The sequence below is a fragment of the Mauremys mutica genome, chromosome 13 (genome assembly GCF_020497125.1).
Source record: "Mauremys mutica isolate MM-2020 ecotype Southern chromosome 13, ASM2049712v1, whole genome shotgun sequence".
Classification (NCBI taxonomy): domain Eukaryota; kingdom Metazoa; phylum Chordata; order Testudines; family Geoemydidae; genus Mauremys; species Mauremys mutica.
Window position 1 is genome coordinate 58,598,311 of NC_059084.1, and position 25,136 is coordinate 58,623,446.

General features: G+C 41.6%; 2 protein-coding genes across 2 annotated transcripts; one reads left to right on the top strand and one right to left on the bottom strand.

Annotated features, from left to right (window-relative positions):
• Positions 1–12,886: 12,886 nt before the first annotated feature.
• On the bottom strand, positions 12,887–13,840 carry LOC123347877 (olfactory receptor 6M1-like). Its single transcript, XM_044985066.1, has one exon. It carries the CDS (start codon positions 13,838–13,840, stop codon positions 12,887–12,889), a length of 954 nt encoding a protein of 317 aa, XP_044841001.1.
• A 10,351-nt stretch (positions 13,841–24,191) lies between these two features.
• LOC123348867 (olfactory receptor 10A4-like) lies at positions 24,192–25,136 on the top strand. Its single transcript, XM_044986551.1, has one exon. It carries the CDS (start codon positions 24,192–24,194, stop codon positions 25,134–25,136), a length of 945 nt encoding a protein of 314 aa, XP_044842486.1.

The window sequence follows — 25,136 nt, forward strand, 5'->3', positions numbered from 1 at the left end:
TGATTATCTAAAGGGGAATAAATAGGGTTGATAAAAATTCATATAATTTAAGGCAAGAAGAGACCAATGTGATCATCTAGTCTGACCTCCTGCATAACACAGGTTAGAGAATTTCCCCAAGTGATTCTTGCATCACACCCATATCTTATGGTTGAATGAGAGCACATATCTTGGAGAGAGATTCAAATTTTGATTTGGAGACTTCAAACTTGATACTTTTTTTATTTTTTGGTGAATTTCCAAGATCAGTTGATAAAGATAACTGTGTTGATATCATAAAGTTCTGTGAGGTATTTGACTTAGTACTGCATGGCATTCTGATTAATTAATTAATTTTAATTAATGCAGTGTCATATATCTGGAAGAAAGTAGGTCGCATATACAGGATTGAGGACTGTACCATCAAAAGCAGTTACTCTGAAAAGGGCTTGGGGGTTATGGTAGATAACCAATTGAATTTCTGATCCCAGTGTGACGATGTGGCTAAGAGAGTTAATCAATCTCTGGATGTATCTAAAAGGAATATCAAGTAGGAATAGAGAGGTGGTATTGCATACATATACAGCATTACTGTGTTCGTGACTGCAATACTGTTTCCAGTGCTGGTGTCCACACTTCAAAAGGGATCTTGAAAAATTGGGAAGTGTTAAAAAAAGAGCTGTGAGAATGATCATGGGTTTGAAAAATCTGCCTTACAGTGAGGCACTCAAGAAGCTAAATTTATTTAGCTTACACAAGAGAATGTTAACAAGCAACTTGATCACAGTCTGTATGTTCCTAAACAGGGAGAAGAGTTCTGACTGTGGAACTCGGTTTGATCTAGCAGATAAAGAATTCAATGGTTAGAACCTGAAGCTAGACAAATTCAGATTTGAAGTAAGAGAGCACTTTTTTTTTTTAAAGTGAGAGTAAATATCATTGGAACAACTTACCCAGGGATGTGGTGGATTTTAGTCTTTAAAATGAGATTGGATGTCTCTTCCAAATGTTCAGATTCAACTAGGAGTTTTGTGCTGGATTCAGATCTGGTAAAGTGTCACAGCTAAATGCAAGGTGGAACTGATTGTATAGCATAAGTAATTAGCACATATCAAAAAGGACCATTCAAGGTAAAGTGGCCCATTAACCCTTCTGCAGTCATTTGGCAAAAACAGGGGGTTAGTGCATTGCATATTGTTGTAATAAGCCAAGCCATAAATCCAGTGTCTCTGTTCAGTCCAGGATTTTTAGTGTCTACCAGAGTTATGAATTTAAGCTTCCAGACTCACCTTTTGAAAGTGTGGTGGGCAGATACTTCACCAGAGAAGTAGATTGCATCATGGAACGGGCCACCCAAATACACCGAGACAACCTGCTTCAACACAGAAATAACCACCCCCTCTGACCGCACACCAATAGTTGTCACAGACCATTCCGCAGTGGAATCCATAGAGGGTATCATCAAACAACTATGACCTATATTCAATGGGACCCGATCCTGAAATAAATCTTTCCTGAACTCCCACTTCTGGCCTTCATGCAACTCCCCCCAACCTCTCCAAGCTCATCATCAGAAGCAAGCTCCCCACAGACCAGGACTTCCCAGATATAGACTGGAAGACAAGTGCTAATGGTAATAATAGGACTAAGATTTTCCTGAATGTGATAGCTGATGGATTCCTTCACCAAGTAGTTGAAGAACCAACAAGCGGGGATGCCATTTTAGATTTGGTTTTGGTGAGTAGAGAGGACCTTATAGAAGAAATGGTTGTAGGGGACAACCTTGGTTTGAGCGATCATGAGCTAATTCAGTTCAAACTAAATGGAAGGATAAACAAAATATAGATCTGTGACTAGGGTGTTTGATTTCAAAAGGGCTAACTTTAAAAAATTAAGGAAATTAGTTAGGGAAGTGGTTTGGACTAAAGACCACGTGGATCTAAAGGCAGAAGAGGCCAGGAATTACTTAAAGTCAAAGTTGCAGAAACTATCAGAAGCCTGCATTCCAAGAAAGGGGAAAACATTCATAGTCAGAAGTCGTAGACCAAGCTGGATGAGCAAGCATCTCAGAGAGGTGATTAAGAAAAAGCAGAAAGAGGGGAGGAATAGCTCAGTGGTTTGAACATTGGCCTGCTAAACTCAGGGTTGTGAGTTCAGCTCTTGAAGGGACCATTCAGGGATCTGGGGCAAAAATCTGTCTGGGGATTGGTCCTGCTTTGAGCCAGGGGTTGGACTAGATGACCTCCTGAGGTCCCTTCCAACCCTGATATTCTATGTTTCTATGAAAACCTACAAAGAGTGGAAGATGGGAGTGATCAACAAGGTAAAGCTACCTTACTGAGGTCAGAACATGTAGGGATAAAGTGAGAAAGGCCAAAAGCCATGTAGAGTTGGACCTTTCACAGGGAATTAAAACCATTAGTAAAAGGTTCTATAGCCATATAAATAAGAAGAAAACGAAGAAGAGGGATTGAGTGGAGGTTAAGGGTAACCTAGGCATAGCTCAATATCTAAACAAATACTTTGCCTCAGTTTTTAATGAGTCTAATGAGGAGCTTAGGGATAATGGTAGGATGACAAATGGGAATGAGGATATGGAGGTAGATATTACCATATCCGAGGTGGAAGCCAAACTCAAACAGCTTAATGGACTAAATTGGGGGGGCCCAGATAATCTTCATCCAAGTATATTAAAGGAACTGGCACAAGAATGTGCTAGCACATTAGCAAGAATTTGTAATGAATTGGTAAACTCAGGGGTTGTACCGTATGACTGGAGAATTGCTAACATAGTTCCTATTTTTAAGAAAGGAAAGAAAACTGATCCTGGCAACTACAGGCCTGTTAGTTTGACATCTGTAGTATGCAAGGTCTTGGGAAAAAAATTGAAGGAGAAAGTAGTGAAAAAAAGCTAATGTTAGTACCATTATACAAGGCACTGGTGAGACCTCATCTGGGATATTGTGTACAGTTCTGGTCTCTCATGTTTAAGAAGGATGAATTCAAACTGGAACAGGTACAGAGAAGGGCTACTAGGATGATCTGAGGAATGGAAAACCTGTCTTATGAAAGGAGACTCAAAGAGTTTGGCTTGTTTAACCAAAAGAAGGCTGAGGAGACATATGATTGCTCTTTATAAATATATCAGAGGGATAAGTATCAGGAAGGGAGAGGAATTATTTAAACTCAGTACCAATGTGGACACAAGAATAAATGGATATAAACTGGACATCAGCAAGTTTAGACTTGAAATTAGATGAAGGTTTCTAACCATCAGAGGAGTGAAGTTCTGGAACAGCCTTCCAAGCGGAGCAGTGGGGGCAAAAGACATATCTGGCTTCAAGACTAAGCTTGATAAGTTTATGTAGGGGATGGTATGATGGGATAGCCTAATTTTGGCAATTAATTGATCTTTGACTATTAGCGGTAAATATGCCCAGTGGTCTGTGATGGGATGTTAGATGGGGTGGGATCTGAGTTACTACAGATAATTCTTTCCTTAGTGCTGACTCGTGAGTCTTGCCCACATGCTCAGCGTTAGCTGATTGCCATATTTGGGGTCCGGGTTGGGACAGGGCTGCCCGGGAAGGGGGCAAGTGGGGCAATTTGCCCCAGGCCCGGGCCCCAGAGGGGCCCCCATGAGAATGTCAGAGGCTCTCCCCTGCCTCCCCCCAGCCCCTGGCGTCTCAGCGCGCCTCATCCAGGAGCGGCCCTGGACAGCGCTGCAGTGGCGTCGCTCCAGTGAGGCCTGAGCACCTCCCGCTCAGAGCCCCGTGGTAAGCAGGAGAGGCTGCGAGCTGCAGCCAAGCGGAGGGAGCTCAGGTCCCGCCGGAGACACGCTGCTGCAGCGCTGTCCAGGGTCATTCCTGGATGCAGCCGCTGAGGCTCCGGGAGAGGGGGGAGGCAGGGGTAAGAGGCATAGTAATGGGGTCGGGGGGGTTGGATAAGGGGCAGGGAGTTCCGGGGACAGTCAGGGCACAGGGAGGGGGCAGAGGTTCTGTGGGGGGGTGGTCAGGGGATGGGGAACGGGGGTTGGATTGTGGGCGTTCCGGGGGTCTTTCAGGACTCAGAGAGGGGGTGAATAGGGGTTGGGGCAGTCAGGAGACAAGTTGCAAGATGGGTCGGGGATTCTGAGGGGGGCAGTCGGGGGGGCAGGAAGTGGGTGGGGGTCAGATTCAGTGGTTCTCAAACTTTTGTACTGGTGACCCCTTTCACATAGCAAACCTCTGAGTGCGACCCCCCTTATAAATTAAAAACACTTTTTTTATATATTTAACACTATTATAAATGCTGGAGGCAAAGCAGGTTTAAGGTGGGGGCTGACCTAAATGAACCCAAAGTTATGGAGACAGATATGAGTTAAGGAAGCCAGCAGAGTATCAGAAACCTGGAAAAAATCTCTGACTGGATGGGCTCAGGCGTTTGGTCACAAGCTGAGGTGGTTCAAAAATTTTGAATTTTTTTTAAGCAGAATTTTTTTATTGTTTCTTTAAACAATCAAACACAGCAGGTAGCAAATATTTGGCGACACACTTCTGAAACCCCAAACCATGTTCAGGTTTTAGCAGATTAATTTTTAGCAGGTGTAAACTGGTCAAGTCACCCCTGTGGCGCCTCCTGCTGGTTGCTCTACTGGAGCACCCTCTGAGCAGGTTTAGCAAAAACACAACAAATTTTGAAGGAAAGCAGACATTGTCCGTGATTTTTTCTGCTTTTTAAAAAAACCCTAGTTTTCAATCCAAAAAAATGTTTTGACGGAAAATATTTGTCCAACCCTTTTAATGAGATTTAGTGCCTTTTAGCACTAGCTGATGCTGAGAACCAGTGATACCTTGTAAAGGTGACTTGAAAAGAAGTTTTCTCAATTCTGGGTTTGTGCCGAGATGCAGAAGGTTTTTAAATGTTTATTTTCCGCAGGGCGGTCTGTGGGGGGCAAGTGGGGCAATTTTCTCCAGGCCCCACAGAGGCCCCCACGAGAATATAGTATTTTACAGTATTGCAACTTTTTTGTTTATGGAAGGGGCCCCTGAAATTGCTTTGCCCCAGGCTCCCTGAATCCTCTGGGCAGCCCTGGGTTGGGAAGGAATTTTTCCTCCAGGGCAGATTGGCAGAGGCCCTGGGGATTTTTCACCTTCCTCTGTAGCGTGGGGCATGGGTCACTTGCCAGAGGATTCTCTGCACCTTGAAGTCTTTAAACCACAATTTGAGGACTTCAATAACTCAGACATAGGTTAGGGGTTTGTTACAAGAGTGGATGGGTGAGATTCTGTGGCCTGCATTGTGCAGGAGGTCAGACTAGACGATCATAATGGTCCCTTCTGACCTTAAAGTCTATGATTCTATGACACACCAACTCAAAGGAGCAAGAGACCCTGACTTAACAGATGCAAAACCCGCAGACATATCTCCACTGCTACAATGATCAACACTCCCCAGAACACACCTTTCAAGATCCATGGGTCCTACACATGCCTATCACAACACGTGGTGCACCTCATCCCGTGCACTAAGTGACCCACTAACAGCTATGTGGGTGATATCGACAATCACTACACACTCAGATACACTCACACAGGAAAATGATAGAAGACAAAAACACCATGTCACCTGTGAGTAAACCCTTTACACAAAGCTATCACTCTATAGCTGACTTATGATCCTTATCCTGCAAGGAGACCTGCACAACACTTTCGAAAGATAAGCCTGGGAGCTTAAATTCATAACTTTGCTAAACCCTAAAAATCCTGGATTGAACAGAGACCTTAGATTTATGGCTTATTACAAAGATGTGTAGTGTACTAACCCTTCTTTTTGTCCTGCGATTGCAGAGGTGTTAATGGGCCACTCTACCTTGAATGGGCCCTTAGAATATGTGCTAACTACATATAGTAAACAATCTGTTCTACCTTGCATTTTGTGGTGACCCTTGAAATACCTTTCCCAGACTTTCAGAAGAGCTCTGTGTGGCTTGAAAGCTTGTCTCTCTCACCAACAGAAGTTGATCCGATAAAAGATATTTATTGTCTATCTGAAACCCAGATGGAGCTGCAGGCTGATATGTTGTTGGTACACAGGGCAGTGTGGCCACATCCTCATCACCAAGAGTGGAAGACCGGCAAGAAGATTCCATCCCAAGACAGGGAAGAGGCAAGAAGTGTGTGCTCAGAGAGACCAGAAAAAGGGAAATGGGCAGCTGACCTGTCACCATGTCACTGACAAACATTGATTAGTTCATTCTCCCCACGTGTAACACAGCTGAAAGGGCAGTGTTTTTTTCTCTCTTTTTCATAGACGGGGAACTGAGACATGAAGGGAGGTTGGGGAAATTGTAGGGCCTGTGGGAATTTGGGGAAGGTCTCTGGCCTGTGTTATACAGGATGTCAGAGTAGATGATCACAATGGTCTATGAAGCTATGATTCTATAAGATATTTTACCCAGGAATGGAAAGTTACTACTCAAGTGTCCTACTGTCTGTTATTTTCAAAGGGACAAGCTATAACTTTCAGTGGGAGCCAGAAAATTAAGCTCAGTTGAAAAAAAACCCTCAGCCATGATGAATAAGAATTGTGATGGAGAATAACACTGAAAATACTCCTGTGCCATTCCATCAATTAATAAATGTCTTCTTCTAGAATATTGTGTTCTGGTACTGATCTCCCCATCCCATAATAGGATAGAGCAGAAATAGAGGGAGTTCAGATCTGGACAGGGGGAAAAAAAAGGATTGAAAGAATGAAAACAATATTTATTGAAAAGATAGATGGAAACAAAAGGGACTGGTAAATGGAGCTAGCAGGGAAGTTATTTTCTACCCGATGAACAATTTTAATGAAAATTAAAAAAAAAAAGAAAAACCTAAAATTGTATTGAAATGTTTGGAGTTTTCACTGAAAAAAAAACACACACACACAATTTTGGGGGATGGAGAGATTGGTTGTCAAAAACAAACAAATAAACAAACTTACCGCTTTTTTATTTTCTTTTTTCGGTGAAAACACTTTTTTTTATTAAAACAATTTATTTTGTTGAAATTTCTGTTTCCTCAAAAAGCTATTTCCCATCTAAAGAAATTTTTGCAAAAAAAAAAAGAATATCAATTTTGACTAAACAAAGAACTAAAAGAAAGAAAAAATTACCTGTTGTGAATCTTGACACTTCATCCATTCTGTCTTGAACAGTAATCAGACATATTCCATTGGCCACCTCTCTCTCTCTCTCTCTCTCATATAAAACACAGCCTCCATCCATCCAGCATGCACCCAGCCATGTCTGAAACGATTATATCAGACAGAACGAGGTAAATCCTCAGAATGGTCCACTGACAACATTCATTCACGAAAGACTCTTTGGCTTTGAGATCCCTTGGCTTTTTATTGTTTATTTCAGATCACTAAGACCCAGGGAATTCTCTCTCTCTCTCTCTCTCTCTCTCTCTCTCTCTCTCTCTCCTCCCACTTCCCACTCCTTCCTGTTTCATGGATTTTACAAATATTGTGGCATGTGCTACAAAAGGGATCTATTAACATGTTTAAGTAGCTGCGATCATAGGCAATTTTACTCATGTCACTCCAGAGGAGACAATCTGGCTATTTAATCTCATGTCATAAATGAGATCTCTTTTGACCAAGCCACTTTTATCTTTCTTTGAAACTTTGAAGCAGAGTCATCTAGAGATTGGGTTATTTTCAGAGTTTATGGCCAAATTCTCTAGAGGTATCTGAAGTCAGCCTTTAGTTGTGTGCAGCTAGTGACATGATCTCAAAAAAACCCCCCACCTTTTAAGATATCAGCATGGCTTTTGTATATTGTAGGCAGACAGGATGGAATAGTTAAATCTGAGGATTAGATTCCAAACTATCTGACTCCCATCCGTTACCCTCTGCTGCCCCCAAGGGCATTTAGGGAAGTATCATCCATGTTCCCTTCTCCCGACTCAAGAAAGAGCCAAGCCCTTGGAGCCTGACAGACCCAAACAAAGCAGCAGCCAAATTTCACTAGGTACATTTTACCCGGAGACCACAATCTACTTGGTGACTCACATGTGCCGAGCTCATTTGATGGGTGGAGCTCAGAAGAGTATCACCACTACTTTTTTCCCAGATCTACCTACGGCCTCACCCACCCAATGTTTTTTTTTCTGCCAGATGATGGCACTACAGAGGAACCTGAGGCATGTCAACAGCAAGTGTCCCATGGATCATAGTCCACAGTTTGGTTAACTGTTGTATCAACCTATTTTTTGTTTGGTTTTCTGGTTGGCATTTGCAGCATTCAACCAGCTTCTGTCATGAGCACCAACCTAAGGAGCAATGAAACAGTTGCCTTGATTACAAACATGTGGTCTGTCATAGCAGGAAAACCAAGATGTGGGCAGTCCAAAAAGGCACAATTAGCACTGAAGATGGTTACAGTGCTAATTGCACCTCCAACCACCGTGTGGTCTCTCCGAGTCTACTGGCTCACGCGTTTGGTCTCTTGCCCGTAGAATCTTATGTTCCTTCTACTCTTGGATCAGGACCTGGGTACAAACCCCTAATCAAATGCCAACCTCTTATTACTGAATAGGTTCAACTGGACATGTGTGTTTCCTCTCTTTGGGGGCCTATGACCACTGATATGGTGATAAACATCCTTTTGAAAACAAGTTCAGTTATTAGCAAACAGAACAAAGCTTTAGATTAAATCATTTCAAAACTACAACCAGACCACATGCATGTTTTGACTCCTCTAATCTTACATTTCACTAAAGCTAAGTCCAATGGTCTTTCCACTTAAGTTACAGGAATAGAACAGAACCAGTTCACCTTCTCTTAGTAAGTCAAGGAGCTTTTGTCCTATTTTGTCTTCCAGAGCATGACTCCCCCTAGTCTGTCTTTCAGAAAAGCTATGGGTTTTTTTTGTTTTTTTGTTTTTTGTTTTTTTAAACACCCTCAGTACGTCTCTCTGGCCACCAATTACAATATTGTTCAGTGATCTGTGTTACAGGCCTGAGGTGTAAAATCTTTTCTTCTGTCTCAGACCTGTTTCTCACAGTCAGCCAGCCAAACGTGCTGCTGCCAGATGGTTGCTCAGTTGTTTGGTGATTAGACTCATTCAGCCTTAATGGGTTACAATCATCGCTCTTGCGATTGGTGGGGGGAGATGTGCTGTAACTGTATCCTCCCCCTTACATTTCAATATGACAACTGTGAAATCTAGTACATAAACCATATTTTGGGAAAGAGATCAAGGTTCACCACTGAGTTCCCTTCCCCCACTTTTGTCATAACAGGTTTTGCTCATTTTGATTTATCTTCTATGTAAACCATGGTTTATTGTTTCACATTTGTCTGAAATACCAGATCATAGAATCAGAGAAATGTTGGGCTGGAAGGTACCTTGAGAAGTCATCAAGTCCAGCCCATGTGCTGAGGCCGGACTGAGTAAACATAGACCATCCCTGACAGGTGTTTGCCCAACCTGTTCTTAAAATTCTCCAATGATGGGGATTCCACAACCCCCCTTGGGAGCTTGTTCCAGAGCTCAGGTACCCTGAGACTTAAAATGTTTTTCCTAATACCTAACCTAAATCTCCCTGGCTGCAGATTAATCCCATTCTTGTCATCCCTACAGTGGACATCGAGAACAATTGATCACCTTCCTCTTTATAACAACATTTAACATATGTGTAGATTGTTATCAGGTCCCCCCTCAGACTTATTTTCTCAATATTAAACATGCCCAGCTGTTTTATCCTTTCTCACAGGTCAGGTTTTCTAAACCTTTGATCACTTTTGTTGCTCTGCTCTAGACTTGCTCCAATTTGTCAATTTGGCGCACAGAACTGGATACAGCACTCCAGCTGTTTATGTAGACATTGCTAATGCTGCTTCTTTCAATGAAAACAAGAGATGATTGTGGCCTAATAATTTAGTGAATGCTTGGGGCTGGGGTAAATTTATCCTTGTAAAGATGACCAGAATCACACAAAGCCCATGTACTTAAGTCCCTCTTAAATCTTCAAAATATGACTCTGAAAATCGCACAATTCAGGGAATCTGTCTATGCACAGCTTATGAATCCTGGTGGATGTTATGAAATTGTTGAATCATGGAATGCCTCAGTGGAATGCCTCATGGAATGCCTCAGAGCAGATGGTTGACAGGACTGTAGCACATCCCTTTCAGACAGGGTACAAGGGTGGGTCATTAAATTGTAATGTTCACCCATTCAGAAGGAACTGGGAAACCAGTTCAGCCAAGCCTGTCTATGCTACATCCTCTGCTGGTAAAAATTACGTTGCTCAGGGATGTGACTATTCCACCCATCCCCCGAGTGATATAAGTTACACCAACATAAGCGCTTGTGTGCACAGCACTATGTCAGAGGGAGAGTTTCTCCTCCCGACACAGCTTATGCCGCTCGCAGAGGTGGGGTTTTATGCCGACCAGAGAGCTTTCTCCCGTCGGCACAGAGCATCTTCACCACATGTGCCCTGCAGTGGGGCAGCTGTACTGATACAGTCCTGTATGTATAGACATGGCCCAAGTTTCTCTGCAGGGCTCTGGAGTGTGGAAAATGCCCTGCAGCAGAACAAAGAAATCCAGGCAGTGGTGCGAGCCTTTAGAAACCATGGAGGCTCAGTGAGTCAGGAGGAGACACACAGAAAATGTTGGGCAGGAGAGAAGATGAGACAGGCTTGCTTCCCTACCAGGGTGTCCTTGTTTAACTCTGGGACTACTGAGGAAGAAGAAAGCTAGCTGACTTAGAGAGAGAAAGAGAGACTGCATGATTCAGAGATGCAGCCATGTGGATGTGCAGTAGATCCTGGACACCCCAGAAGACTCTGTCATAAGCCCAGAGAATGTTCCAGAATAATGAGGAAACTGAGGCAAGGAAATGCATGTTGGTGTGTTTATTATTTCTGCCTGGATCTACATATTTTCTGTGATACATGAAGAGTTCAACAACCCTATGCAGAGCCTGCCTGTGTGTCTGTTTGTGTCACTGTCATGTGCTTCATAAGAGCTGTTGTGTGAGAATGACACACTCTTGGTCTGAGATACTCAGGTTTCTTCATTCAAATCTTTATTTGAACCAAAAGCGCACCTTGTGATGGCAGTTCCTATTAGAGTGAGAAATAACAGATGTACGGAAAAAGACAGGCATCAGTCACCCTCTCCTGGGGTGTAGGTGGGTCGCAATGACATTCTCCTAACACACTACCGACCCCCTTACATTCTAATACAGATATACCCATCCATGATGTCATAGGGAATCACTCAGACCCATAAGGGGTTCTACCACTGCCTGCCATGTAACTTTCCAGAAGTCACATCTTCCAATTTACATATTCATTACTCTTTTCCAATCAAGATGAAGTATTATGTGTCTTGTCCAACTCATACAATGTGCATGCATATGTTTCAGCTTGCATAATATTTGCTGTCCATGCTATTTTCATTTTGTTATTTCTCTTTTTAACCTTTACTCCATATAGGGATTTTCCTCTTTTTCCTCAAGCAGGTTTTGGCAGTTTGTTCAGGTGTCTTCTCTATCATCTCTTCTCCGCACATATCACCCTTGTCCTGCACAGTGGCTTATAAATGTCATTTAAGCAAGTTTACATTAAAACAAGTCAGAAAAGCAACAACCATGCCAAACAAAGTCTTGGCTGAAAGGCAGCCAAGGCAGAATAAATATCACTGTGGTGTGGAAGTAAAGAAAGAACTGACAGGGATTTATAGGGGATCTTAATGCAAGACAGTCTCTGTTAGCAAGAGTTAGGCTAGCTTTAACCCTAATAACGCGAGATTTGTAGAAGCGAGGATTGTGTGAAGCGACTGGAAAATAACTGTGGGAGAAGTCGTTGCAATCTTGTGTCGATAGGATTGTGTGAAGCGAGTGGGAAAGAACTGTGGGAGAAGTCATTGCGACCTTGTGTCGATAATGAGGAATGTAAATTGGCATCTAAATAGAAGTGAGAAAAATAAGATAACAAGATAGCCTATGTATAAACAAAATGCAGCTGTTGCTCATTATTGTAGGTAACAAAAAGTATAAATGCTTGCTGTAATTGTTTACTTGGAGAGAGACCTGCCTAAGAGGGGGAAACCCTGTGTCTTAGGGCACTCTCTCCCTCTTTGCAATTGCTTGAGAATAAATAAAGTATCTGACTCTGCTGCACCCAACCAACAAGTGAGAACTGAGTTTTTCTCCGACAGTGGTCTATCCTAACTTATATAATTGGATATTAGCATCAAGGCACTTCCCAGCAGAGTTAAACTATAAACCCAGTATACCTATACCATGGAGAGTTCTGGAAGAGGATGTACTTAGGCAACTCGGGAGGCTGAAGGGGTTATTTTTGCTCCTGGTGGGGGTTTAGGGCAGTTGGGATATGGTAAAATGGTAACAGATGGACCACCTACACCCAGGATATGTGCTTGAGGTGCCCTGGAAGAGACAGTTCTGTAGCCTGCTCAGATTTCAGGAAATGTAAAGCACACAGGTCCAGTGGATTTGGACCCAACACAGCAGCCTGGAAAATTTCTCCTGGAGGGAGTTTTAATGTGTGCCAGGCATTCTCAGTTAACCGGGTTGAATTTCCTTGGTGTCTCTGAAATCATAAACCTCCGTCTGTAGAAACATCCAGGTTACCCTAGATGTGAATTTCGGATAGCTACATCATAGAAGAAGGAAAAATGAACAAAATAGCTCATCATCTCTCTTTTTCTTTCATACCCACCCACATCCACACACTTGCACACTTTTCAGGTAACCTTTGAATTATAAAACCATTGGTGAAACAGAATCATTGGCATTCAAGAACCTAGGATGTTGTTGTTGGAGTGTTTGACATTAGAATTTCTCTGCTGAATTTTCTTCCCTTGTGATTTCACTTGAAAATGCGGGCATAGAACTTTGCTACATCAAGAGAGAAAGCAACATTTTATGGATTACTCTTCCCAAGGCATCTCTCACCTCTTTGTTCCTCAGGCTGTAGACAATGGGGTTGAACATGGGAGTCACCACTGTGTAGAGCAGGGAGAACACCTTGTTGAAATCCAGAGACTGGTTTCCTGAGGGCACCACATACATGATGATCAGAGCCCCATAGAAAGTTGACACAACAATGAGGTGAGAGGAACAAGTGGAAAAGGCCTTTTTCCTCCCAGCAGTGGATGGGATTCCGAGGATGGTTAGGATGACATAGATGTAGGATGTAATGGTCAGGACAAATGGGACCAGGGTAATGATGGAAGCTAAGATCAGGGATGTTACCTTAACGATGCTGGTGTCTTCACAGGAAAGTCTCAACACTGCTGTTAAATCACAAAAGAAGTGGTTAATTTCACCCTGGCTGCAAAATGCCAGCTTAGACGTCGTAATTACTGTGAAGGAAGGAGCCACAAATCCACATGTCCAAGAAGCAACTGCCAAGAGAAGGCAAGTCCTGGGGCTCATCAGAGTTACATAATGTAACGGTCTGCATATTGCCAAGTACCGGTCATAGGACATCCCAGTCAGGAGAAAACATTCAGTAGTGCCCAGGAAGCTAAAAACATACAACTGGATGCAACAACCTGGCAGAGAGATGGTCTTGTCCTGCGTCAGAAAACTCACCAGCAGCCTGGGGATGACATTGGAAACATAGCCGGTTTCCAGGAAGGACAAGTTGCTGAGGAAGAAGTACATGGGAGTGTGGAGATGATGGTCAGTCCAAACTGTGAGAATGAGGAGAATGTTCCCAGCAACGGTTGACAGGTAGATAGTGAAGAACATCACAAAGAGGGTTATCTGCAGCTCGGGACGGGTCTCAAATCCAACCAACAGAAATTCTGTGATAGTGGTTTGGTTCACCTTCTCTAGCCCAGCCATTTGTTGTCTAGAGAAAAACAATGTTGTGTTGTAAATAATTAATGTACTGTGGAACACAGACACAATAACACACACACTGCAGAGAGTAGGATTAGAATCCTGGCCCTTTAGCTCCAAGGTTACAGATTTCTATCAATTATACTAAAAGCAACCATCACTAGTTAGTAATCAGATAATCCCTGACCCCCCAAACTCAGTTCTCTTCCCAACATACTACCCCCAATCACCTGTGAAGCAGCTGTCCAACTGGACTTTTAATCTTTAGCCATAAAAGATGCCCCCAATTTTTCTACTATCTCACCTGCTCTTAAACCTTTTCATTCCAACATTTCCATAATCTTACGAACACATTGGAAAGCTCAGAAGTGCTTTACTGCTTGTGATGCCAATATGATCTAGTGGTTCTGTCTACCTAGGTACTTACAGGAAACCAACAGTGTAATGAGTGCTTCACAAACCCTAATTCCTTTATCCTCACACCACCAACATAAATCAGGAACTGCGGCATAGAGAGATCAGCAGTGTTACACCTTGTGTCATCATTTACACCTTTGTAAAACACTATCAGATCAGAACAATCGGGCTAGCTTCTCAGCTGGCATAACCAGGATATGTCACCTTACTCCAGATAGCAGTGAAAGGCATACATTTCTGTTGCATTCCTGGCTGTGCTACTGACGCCTTGGCTGAGGAATGCCATGCATGAAGCAGAATGGGCACACAAGACACAGCAATACAACTCCCATGAAGCACCATGGTGGCACTTCCAAATCAGATTTCTTCAGTTTTGGGCCACAAATGGCTGAAAAATCAAAAGCTTTTCCACTTTCACAGGTTTGTTTTTTGGACAAAGAAATTGAAATTGGTCATTTTTTGTGGGAGAGAAAAAGTTTAATTGAAAATCCAACTTTACATCAAAAAAGCAGTTTTGGTGGAAAATTTTCAGCCTGCCCTCCTCTTAGCCTTGAAGACGTTAGTGCCTGTTTCTTATCTCACTTGTACCATTGCAAAGCATGATTAACTATTAAATGCAATGGGTCTGATTATCAACTCACCCAGGTGTAAATTAAAGTGAATGGGGTTGATTATTGCACTGATATAAATCAGAAGTCAACATTAATGAGAGTAGGATCTTTTAACTCAAGTCAAGTGATCACCAATCAGTCTAGCTACCCCACAAAAATGTTTGTTACAAGGCACCAATGTTGTCCTAGCCCAAACGTTTGTGAGTGTCTAGACATTTACAACTGTGCATGTTCATCTAGGTTAATTGTTGTTAAAAGGAACACAACTCTTGTCTTGACAAATCACCTTTGTGTGATGGTGAACCACGTGTCACTGAATCATTGTCATTGGATATACAATAAATCCATTCCTAATTTTCTGTTGCTTGACTTCTTGAGTGCAGATTGAAAACAGGTGAAAAACAATCAATTTACACTAACAAAAAGAATGAAAATGTTACCTGATGTAGAAGTTTGTATGATATTTCTTCTGACATGAAACCTTCTGTTAGCATCTATCTATCTATCTATCAAGATACATATCTTTTGAGTGGCTGCACACTCTCATATCCTTTGGGTCTTTTAGGACATTGTCCTATCAGTAACAAGATAAACTCATTAATACCATTTATTTTTCTTTGGTTTGAGACCAGAAAGGCACAGGCTATTTCTCAGTGTCTCCCAATTTCCTCTCACTTCCCAGTCACCCACTGTATAATGCCTTTTATAGTTTTGTGGATTATAATTTCAAAGGGATTTATTAACGTGTTTGCCTTGTTGAGCTCAAACTCAATTGGACTATTTTAAATCTGCTCCCTGATGGGATTTTTACTAACTTCCTACCCTGACAAATGAAATAGAAATAATAGGAAATCGACCTCCCCCTGTCCTAAATAGCTTTGAAAATCCCACACTCTATCTTTCCACATAGTTGAACAGATAGGCAGTCAGGGACAGATTTTTAAAGGATTTTAAGAGCCTATTATGATTTCGAAAAGCACACAGGAGCCAATGCCCATTTAAATCAATGGGAGTTAGGTGCCTAGATACTTCTGAAAGTTCCATAAGGTCCCTAAGTACCTTTAACATCTGTTCCCAGGTGACTAACTCCCATTGATTTCAAAATCTGGCCCACAGTTGTTACGCAATATAGCTACCCCTTCTCCACACCTCATCATCTTCTACCTCTAGTGTCCATTAGCTGATCCTTTCCTATCCTTTTCTCTGGGTGGCTATCTTATCTCATTATACCACACCTTTCACATGAGTTATAGTACTCTTTTCATAGGACTCATCCACTGCTGTCATTTAAACAAACACTTTTAAGACTACAGGCGAGTCTCATCTTATGCGGGGGTTCCGTTCCGCAGTTAGCGTGTAAAGCGAAAACCGTGTATAGTCAAAATTACATTGAGTTGAATGGCGGGCAGAATCACCTGCACTTCAGAAACAGCATTTAAATTGTTATTTTTCTCTTTGTTTTGACTTTTGCCTATCGCATAAAGCTGAAATTGCGCATGTTAAATGCGCTTAAGATGCGACAGACCTGTATTTTCCCCATAGTTCCCAGTTCTCTTTTCTTTCCTGTCTTATTAGTCTTATTAGATAGTTCAGTGGTTTGAGCATTGGCCTACTAAACCCAGGGTTGTGAATTCAAGCTTTAAGGGAGTCATTTAGGGACCTGGGGCAAAAATCTGTCAGGGATGGTACTTAATTCTGCTGTGAAGGCAGGGGACTGGACTTGATGACCTTTCAAACTCCCTTCCAGCTCTATGAGATAGATTCCATATAATATGGAGATATACTTATCTATCTTATAGAACATGGCCATAAACATCTCATCAGTTGCACTGTTGATGTAATGGAGGCCAGAGAACAGATCTTCAACTGGTGTAAACTGGCACAGCCATTGAACTCAATTAATCTAAACTGATTACCACCAGCTGAGGCTCTGGCCCCAGGTTTCTAATGCATCTTGCAGGAATGGTAGCTGCCATGGAGGACAGAGTGAGTCTCTATGGGATGACAGCAATTTGGTATCTTTCCTTGCGCCCAATTCAGCCTGCTTCTCCTTTCAAAGACAATACAACGCCACTAAGTGGCAGCAGCGTATATGAGATTAATGGAAAGTAGGAGGGATGGGCATGGGATCTCTCATGTCTTTGGCGGAGTTGCAGTAACTGCAATACCTTTGCTTTTCTGTTCTATGTTATTAGACCTGGAAGTACTTTGCTTTCTCCAGAGATACAAGGAGCCATTGCTCAATATGTATTCAGACTTTGCTCAGCCAAAATACAGGACCCGGCCAAACCCAACTGTCCTTCCTCTGCCTAAATGACAAATATGACCAGGTGGCATTGGTAAACCCTGATCCCCCAAACTGGATCTCTTCCCAACATACTGACTCCAACCACACAAGCCGAGGTTCAGGTTCTCTGTGTTTATCTAGGTGTTTTCAAGACACCAGTCACCACAAGACCTAGGTTTAAATCTAAAGAACATCCAAAGGAGGGGTATGTTTGTTCTTGGTCCAGAAGATGCTATCCATGGTGAAGTGCAGGTATTGTACCAGCATTCACCCATTTTTCATGCAATCTGGAGCCTCTAGTGTAATCCATGCCTGTTGGGTGTTGTGCTCTGTCACTGTCTAGTGGCACCTGGATCACCTACAGATTGCTAAGTCTGCTACAGACTTAGCTAAGAGCCTTGTGGCTTTTAGCTCATGCAATAGAGGCTCATGCACTAAATTTCAGAGGTCTCAGGTTCTATCCTGCCCATCGACAACCAGGGTCTATCAGTGTTACACAAGCACACCACATGAGGGGACCAGTGCCATGGGCCCACCCCTACTTGCATGGCAGTCTTCAGCTATCACTCAGTGCAAGGATGATGTCTGCCAAGGGGGTTCATTGGTAAGTTTTTAAGTGGCTGAGGAGCCCAATTCGTGCCCTACAGATTTTCCCACAGAAGTGACAGGTGTGATCTTGGAGGAGACATAGTTATTGGCTGGAGTATTGTGCCCCTTCTTTCCTCCTTTGTTACTTCTCTGTCTCATGAACACATCTGTTCTCCTCAAAGTGAGTGGTAGTTTGGTATATGGTGTGGCACCACTGTGTTCTGTTCCACGCCAAATCCTCCCAGTTTGTTGGGTTGATGCCTCCATTTTTAAGGTGTAATTTCAGTATGACTTTGAAGTGCTTTCACTGCCCTCCGCAAGCCCTTCTCTGACTTAACTGAGAGAGAAGTACTTGCTTCTTCTCTGATTTAACTGAGAGAAGAGTACTTGCTTCGGGAGGCAAGTGTCAGGCATACATACACAGTGGCCGGCCCAGTGGAGTTGGTGTTTCATGACCTGTGTTTCTATACTGGTGATGTTGGCTGCACAGGAATGCTGATGTTAGTGTGTCAGTCTTCCCGGCTGATCCTGAGAGTCCTCCTGAGACAGCACTGCTGGAACTACTCCATCCACTTGAGATGTCATCTGTAGATTACCCAGGTCTCACACCCATAGAAAAGGCGGGGGATGACAACTTCCTTGTAAACCAAGATCTTGGTGCCTGTTTGCAGATGCCTGTCATCGAAGACTCGTTTGAGTAGTATTCCAAAGGATCTGAAGTAACTCCACTAAGTTACACAGAAAGGCAGTGTTAGCACTGGGACTAAAATTAGATATCCAAGCTACCAATTCAGAATCCTAACAATTAGACTATATTACTGCCCCATTGACAAAACCAAAGATTTCACCTTAAAGGGACACATCTGTTAACCTAAAGGGTCATCAAAATGAAAGAAAAGTACAGTCTGGATAATCATTAAATACCTGTATTCAGCCCAGTTTAAGAGTCTGACTCTACTGTTGTTAGTCCCACTTCGCACTCCCTTTGCACAGATCTAAATGACCACACAAGATGGAAAAGAATAAGGCCCACGACACTGCACATGTGCAATATAAAAATGCAGTTAAGAGTTCCCTGAGACACAGTACAGAGGGTAAAACACACATACTTTATGTCTACACTGCAATGAGTCACCCGAGGCTGACCTATGCCAGCTGACTTGGGCTCGTTGGGCTCCAGCTATGGGGCTGTTTCATGGTGGTGTAGATATTCTGTTTTGGGCTGCAGCCCGAGTTCTGGAATGCTCCCTCCTTGCAGGGTCTCAGAGCCTGGGCTCCAACTTCAGTTCAGAAGTATACACTGCAATTAAACAGCCCCACAGCCCGAGTCCTGTGAGCCTGAGTCAGATGGCATGGGTCAGCTGCAGGTTTTTACTTGCAATGTAGACATATTCATAAAGCTCTTATCTCTTAGGCACTTAGGGCCTGATACTAATTTACACTGAGCCACCTTTTCCAATACTCCGGCAGGTTTAAGGAACGTTAAAGTGCTTGTAAATGTAACTGTAGGCCCCCTTCCAGTATCACATCAGTCTTAAAGTATCAGTAAAGCTTATTGAGATCTACCGACGAAAAATGTTATGTAAGAACTAAGTGTTAGCATTAAGGGACCTTAGTGCAAATGAGAATCATGCTCTAAAATTTTATTTCATAGTGTGGAAAAAATATTAGGGATTAAAGTTCCTGCACATTCAACCAAGGTAGATGAGGAAGAATAGATTAGTAGATTCCCAGGCCAGAAGGGAATGTTGTGATCATCTAGTCTGACCTCCTATACAACACAGGCCAGAGAACTTCCCAGGAGATGAGCAAAAGTTTATTAAGGGCCCAATTCAGCAATGTACTTATGCATATGTCTGACTTTAACCATAGGATTTGTTCAGTAATCTTCAAGTATGGACGCACTTAAAATTAAGCACAGGTTTAATAGCCTCACTGAAATCAAGGCCTAAATCTCTGTGTGGTTTTATGTTCCTAAAAGAACAGTGCATTAATCATTTGTTCCAGTAGTCTCAATATTAAGATGTTCCAGGGACCATGTCCAGGAGGACTCCACAAAACATTCCAATTCTCTTACTAAGTCAACAGACAGTTCCTTTGAAGGTAGTCAGAACACACTATTCATTGAAGAGGTAAGTGAAAATGGGTTGAGTTAAAGAAACAAGAAGTCTTATCAAATGCACCAGCTCTCACTCTTCAGTGATTTGAGATTTACCCTTTAAAGCCCTTATCTGGTGATCTTGAAGTCAATGGGACATTTGCCTTTGGAGCAAGACCTCCAGGAGGTGAAGTACTCAAATTTTCTGCCATTTTAATTAAGAGAACACAACAATCCAATTTATTCCATATGGTATACGGGCAAAAAACCTGGTTATTTTTGGAAACGTAGGCCTTTTTTCCCCAAATCCACTTCTTTTATCACCAAACCATTTTCTTCCCCATCACTCCAATAGGATCCTTACAATATTGTGAAAAAATTAGAGGTGGATTAAAAATAAAAATTAAAACACTTTTAACAATCCACATTATTTTCATTTTGAATGATTCCAAATGGAATTAAAAATAAAAAAAAAACATTAACTGTTTATTCAAAACATTTTTTCAAAAAAATTAATTTACAGCTAATGCTGTTTTGTAAATGTAAATGTGGTAAGATTTTGGTAAGGTTTACACTATTTTTATTAAGATTTGATATAAAATAACATGGTACATATCATGACAAAGAAAAAGAAACACATCAGTAAGGTCCATAAATATTTTGTTGAAAATATTCCAACAATTCTAGAAATAACGTCAGCTTTCTACTCAACAGTCATGAGGCATCAGCGGAGTATTGTGTTCAGTTTTGGGTGCCACATTTTAAGAAAGATGTAGACAAATTGGAGAGAGTTCAGAGGAAAGCAACAAAAATGATCAAAAGATTAGAAAAACTGACACAGGAAGAAAGGGTAAAAAACCTGAGCATATGTAGTCATGAGAAGAGAATATGGTAACAGTCTTCAAATATGTTAAGGGTTGTAATAAAGAAACTGATGATCAACTGTTCTCCATGTCCATTAAAGTTAGGAAAAGACTAAATGGGCTTAACCTGAAGCAAAGGAGATTGAGGTTAGATATTAGGAAAAACTGATGAAAACTGGTGATCTAGCCCTAGAATCCATAGGGCCATGATTTACTGCACGGACTCTCAGGATCCCAAAATGTAAACATCATTGAAATGAGGTTTTGTGTAATTTCCATTCATAAATCCCAGAGGTGGCTAAGAGACCAAATCCCAGTGGTCATTAAAGGATGTTCATATAGTTGTGTAGAATCCAACCATGAATCCTTTGGAGTCAGCTTCTTTCCAAGGTAGGTGAAGAATTTATTTCACTCAGAGGACCAACATGAGCATTATTATTTCTTTTATACCTTTTATTCTCTTATGCTTCTTGGTCACAACTTTTCTCTGGCCTATACTAGCTCCTTGGGCTTCAGTGGAGTAAATGAGATGTATCTAGGCACGTCTGCATATTTCTTTTCATGCCACTGAAAATCACTCAGACATATAAGACATATTGCATAGAAACCCACAGACAGTCTGATTTAGACAGTCTTACTCAAGTACAGTTGAAATTGCAAGTAGACCCTAAGATTTCAAGTAGAATACTTATGGAGTGAGTTTCTATTCAGTGTGAGGAATGGGGAGGAATCAGAGACAGAATTCAGAATACAGCTACGTTCTGTTCAGATAAGAAATAAAGGCTAATGAATCAGATTTTGAAGGTATTTAGGCACCTGTAAAGATACTTAGTAGAATTTTCAAAAGCATCTGGGTACCAAAAATCATTAATTTCAGCTCCGAGACAGTTTTGAAAATTCCACTAGGCATCTAAATATATTTAAGAACTTCATCCAAAGTAACTCCCTAAGGCCAGATTCTGGTATCAGTTATTGTGTGGTATCAATATGGAGTAGCTCAGTAGAAGTCAATGGAGTTTTGAGGATTGATGTGAGCACAACTAAGGGCAGACACTAATTCTAAATTGCCAGAGATTTAGGTTAAGCCATTCTCTGAATTGCGAACAGCAGACAGAGTGTCCTGGGGTATCCGCTCTTCAGGTCCCAGGATAAATTTGAAAGGCTCACACTGAGGGGGCAAAAACAACTACCAAAAAAACCCATACTTTACCTGTAAACTGATCAGATGTTATCTGAAGTCATGAGGTTGGATTCAGATTTCAGTGAGAATGAGAAAAATCAAGAGTGTGGACTCAGATAGTCAGTCTTTCTGGTATTATCTCTATAAATATTGGATCATTTGAAAAGATTTTCCATATAGTCCAGGCTGGCAAACAAGTGATGGAGATGTAATTCTCCTCTCGCTCATCCTGGTGTAAATCAGGAGGAACATTACTTCAGGTAACGGGGCTCGTTCTCCACTCTTTCAAACTGGTGGAAATCACGGATAACTCCACTGGAGTGACTGAAGTCACAACAGTTTAAAACTGCTATAAATGAGGGGATAGTAAGGTTGACTATTTTCAATTAAATAAGTAGTTATTTTGGCACAAAAGAAAATAAATATTAATTTCCCATTTGATTAATTTTTCTTTTTAGTTATAATTTTATTTAATTTTAATTATTTTTATTATTACTCTTATATGGTTACCATGAGAAACAATGCTACTTGGGCATAAATATAGCAACAACCGATTCTCCAGGTAATAATATCTATTATACTGAAAAACACATTGTGAACAAAATGGCATATGTGCCATTGATAATTAGTTTTAAGTTAGAATGAAGATATCATATGAACAAACAGAGTTTGATCCAAAGCTTAATAACAGCTAAGGACTTTGTATTAGGCAAAAGAGGCAAAAGAAGAATTCTACACAGGGGATGATTTTTAATAGCTATTCCATAATAGTTATAAATACCGGACCATTTGAAAACCTTTTTCATATTTATCTATCTATCTATCTATCCATCCATCCATCCATCCATCCATCCTAGGAAGAACAGCTTACTACATATTCAGTCGGTAGAGCCATCTGTGTATTAAGTATTTAATTAATCTATCTTTCAATATAAAAGAATCTACAATATCTCTCTGGGCAGATAGATAGATAGATAGATAGATAAACGGAGAGGACATGATAGCTGGTGTAATATTTTGTTAAGCTCATGATTTTTTTAAATTATTTTTGTTATTTATTACTGTTACTGATTCATTTCACTCTTCCTTATTTTATAGCTGGATGGGATGGCTTAGAACTATTAGCTTCAGGTCCTAAACACCTGGAACTCCTGGCTCAAATGTCAGTAGAGTGGATGAAGATCGATAACGGTCTGAGGTAACATAACATAGATGTGCACTGTACTGTGAGTTTCTGAAAGATGTCACTTATTATCTCAAATGTCCTTTGTACAGTCCTGTTTTGTGTCTGACCCCATTCCATTGGAAGTTAATGGGAGTTCAGTCATTCACTTCCATTTTATCAAGATAGTAGTTTGTGAAACCCAGCTGACCACGGCACAATAATACCATGGAGGAGCCTGCCAAGCCCAGCTGCCCCCGTCACTGCCTGGTCAATAGCTCTGAACCCTGAGTTAGAGCAATTTGGGTGTAGATGTAAGGAGAGTGGGGCTTGAACCTGATTTTGAAACCTGGGTTACACTGCAGTGTATACATACCCTATGATAAACATCATTAAAGGATTGGTAAAATGTCCTCAAAATGTTCTTATGCACAAGAGAGGCTTCTGATTTCACTCCACACCACTCTTCTCCAAATTGAATTATTTTGCTGAACATTCCCATCACATTCTATCTGCCACTGAAGATTCAATGACTGTTCTTCCCTATACTTCATCCCCAACATATCAATAAAAGGAACATTGTACGGCTGGCCCCCAAGTAGGCAACGTGAAAGAGGATATGCTATGAGGAGATAAAGAAAATTATGGATTCTCCCAGACCGCCAACCCCTACAGATTAGAGCTTGTGAAATAGCATAAAATATGATTCACGAAAGTATTAATCTTTACTTAATAGAATAAAAATGTGAATAATGTTAGTGGCCATCTACAGAGTTTCAGATCTTGTGTTTGGGAAGCTGGGACAGAGAGAGAGAGAGATGAATATAGATTACTATCTAACTCCTGAGCAACGGAGAAACAAATAGTGATATATATAGAGAGATGATGCTGAATAGATAGATCTATTCAGATACATGTCTCTCTGTCTTTGTTCTAGACAGAAAAATAAGATTATCTGAGAGAGAAAGAGTCAAACACTGATATATAGATTTTGATATATTACTATCAATATCTATCTATCTACAGTCAATTAACAATATATATCCCCATATAATTAGGTAGATGATGGACAAAAATGATCATACAAACTCTTCACCAAGACCATTTTATAAAACTTTCTTCCAGGTGAAACACATTGAAGAAACATCATGAGAATAATGAATCACACTACTGTCACAGAATTCATCCTTGTGGGGTTTTCCAATCATCCGAACCTGCAGGTTCCGCTGTTCCTCATCTTCCTTGGTATTTATACCATAACCCTTACAGGAAACGTGCTCATTATCCTAGTCACATCATTTGACCCTGCTCTCAATAACCCCATGTACTTCTTCCTACGGAATTTGGCCTCATTAGAGATCTGCTTCAATTTGGTCATTGTCCCGAAGATGCTGGTCAATCTCCTGATGGAAAATAAAGCCATCTCCTTTGCCGGATGTGCAACTCAAATGTATTTCTTCTTCTTCTTTGGGGCAGCTGAGTGCTGCCTTTTGGCCGCCATGGCCTACGACCGCTATGTGGCCATATGCAACCCGCTGCACTACCCGGACATTATGACTCAAAGGGCTTGTTTCCAGTTGGCTGGTGCCTCATGGTTCTCTGGATTTCCAGTGGCCACTGTGCAGACGATATGGATATTCAGTCTGCCATTCTGCGGGCCAAATCATGTCAACCACTTCTTCTGTGACAGCCCCCCTGTGCTGGAGTTGTCCTGTGCCGACACCTCCCTCTTCGAAATCGAGGCCCTCACAGCAACTGTGCTTTTCATCATGTTTCCATTCCTGCTGATCCTGGTCTCCTATGTGCGGATCATCACCACCATCCTTAGGATGCCCTCAGAAGAGGGCAGACACAAAGCCTTCTCCACCTGCTCCTCTCACCTGGTGGTGGTGACTCTCTTCTATGGCACGGCCAGTTCAACCTACTTCCGACCCAAATCCAGCTACTCCCCAGACACCAAGAAGCTCATCTCTCTCTCCTACACGGTGATCACCCCCATGTTAAACCCCATCATTTACAGCCTGAGGAACAAAGAGGTGAAAAGCGCCTTGGGGAGAACATTGGGCAGGAAATTATTTTCAGAGAAAATGTAA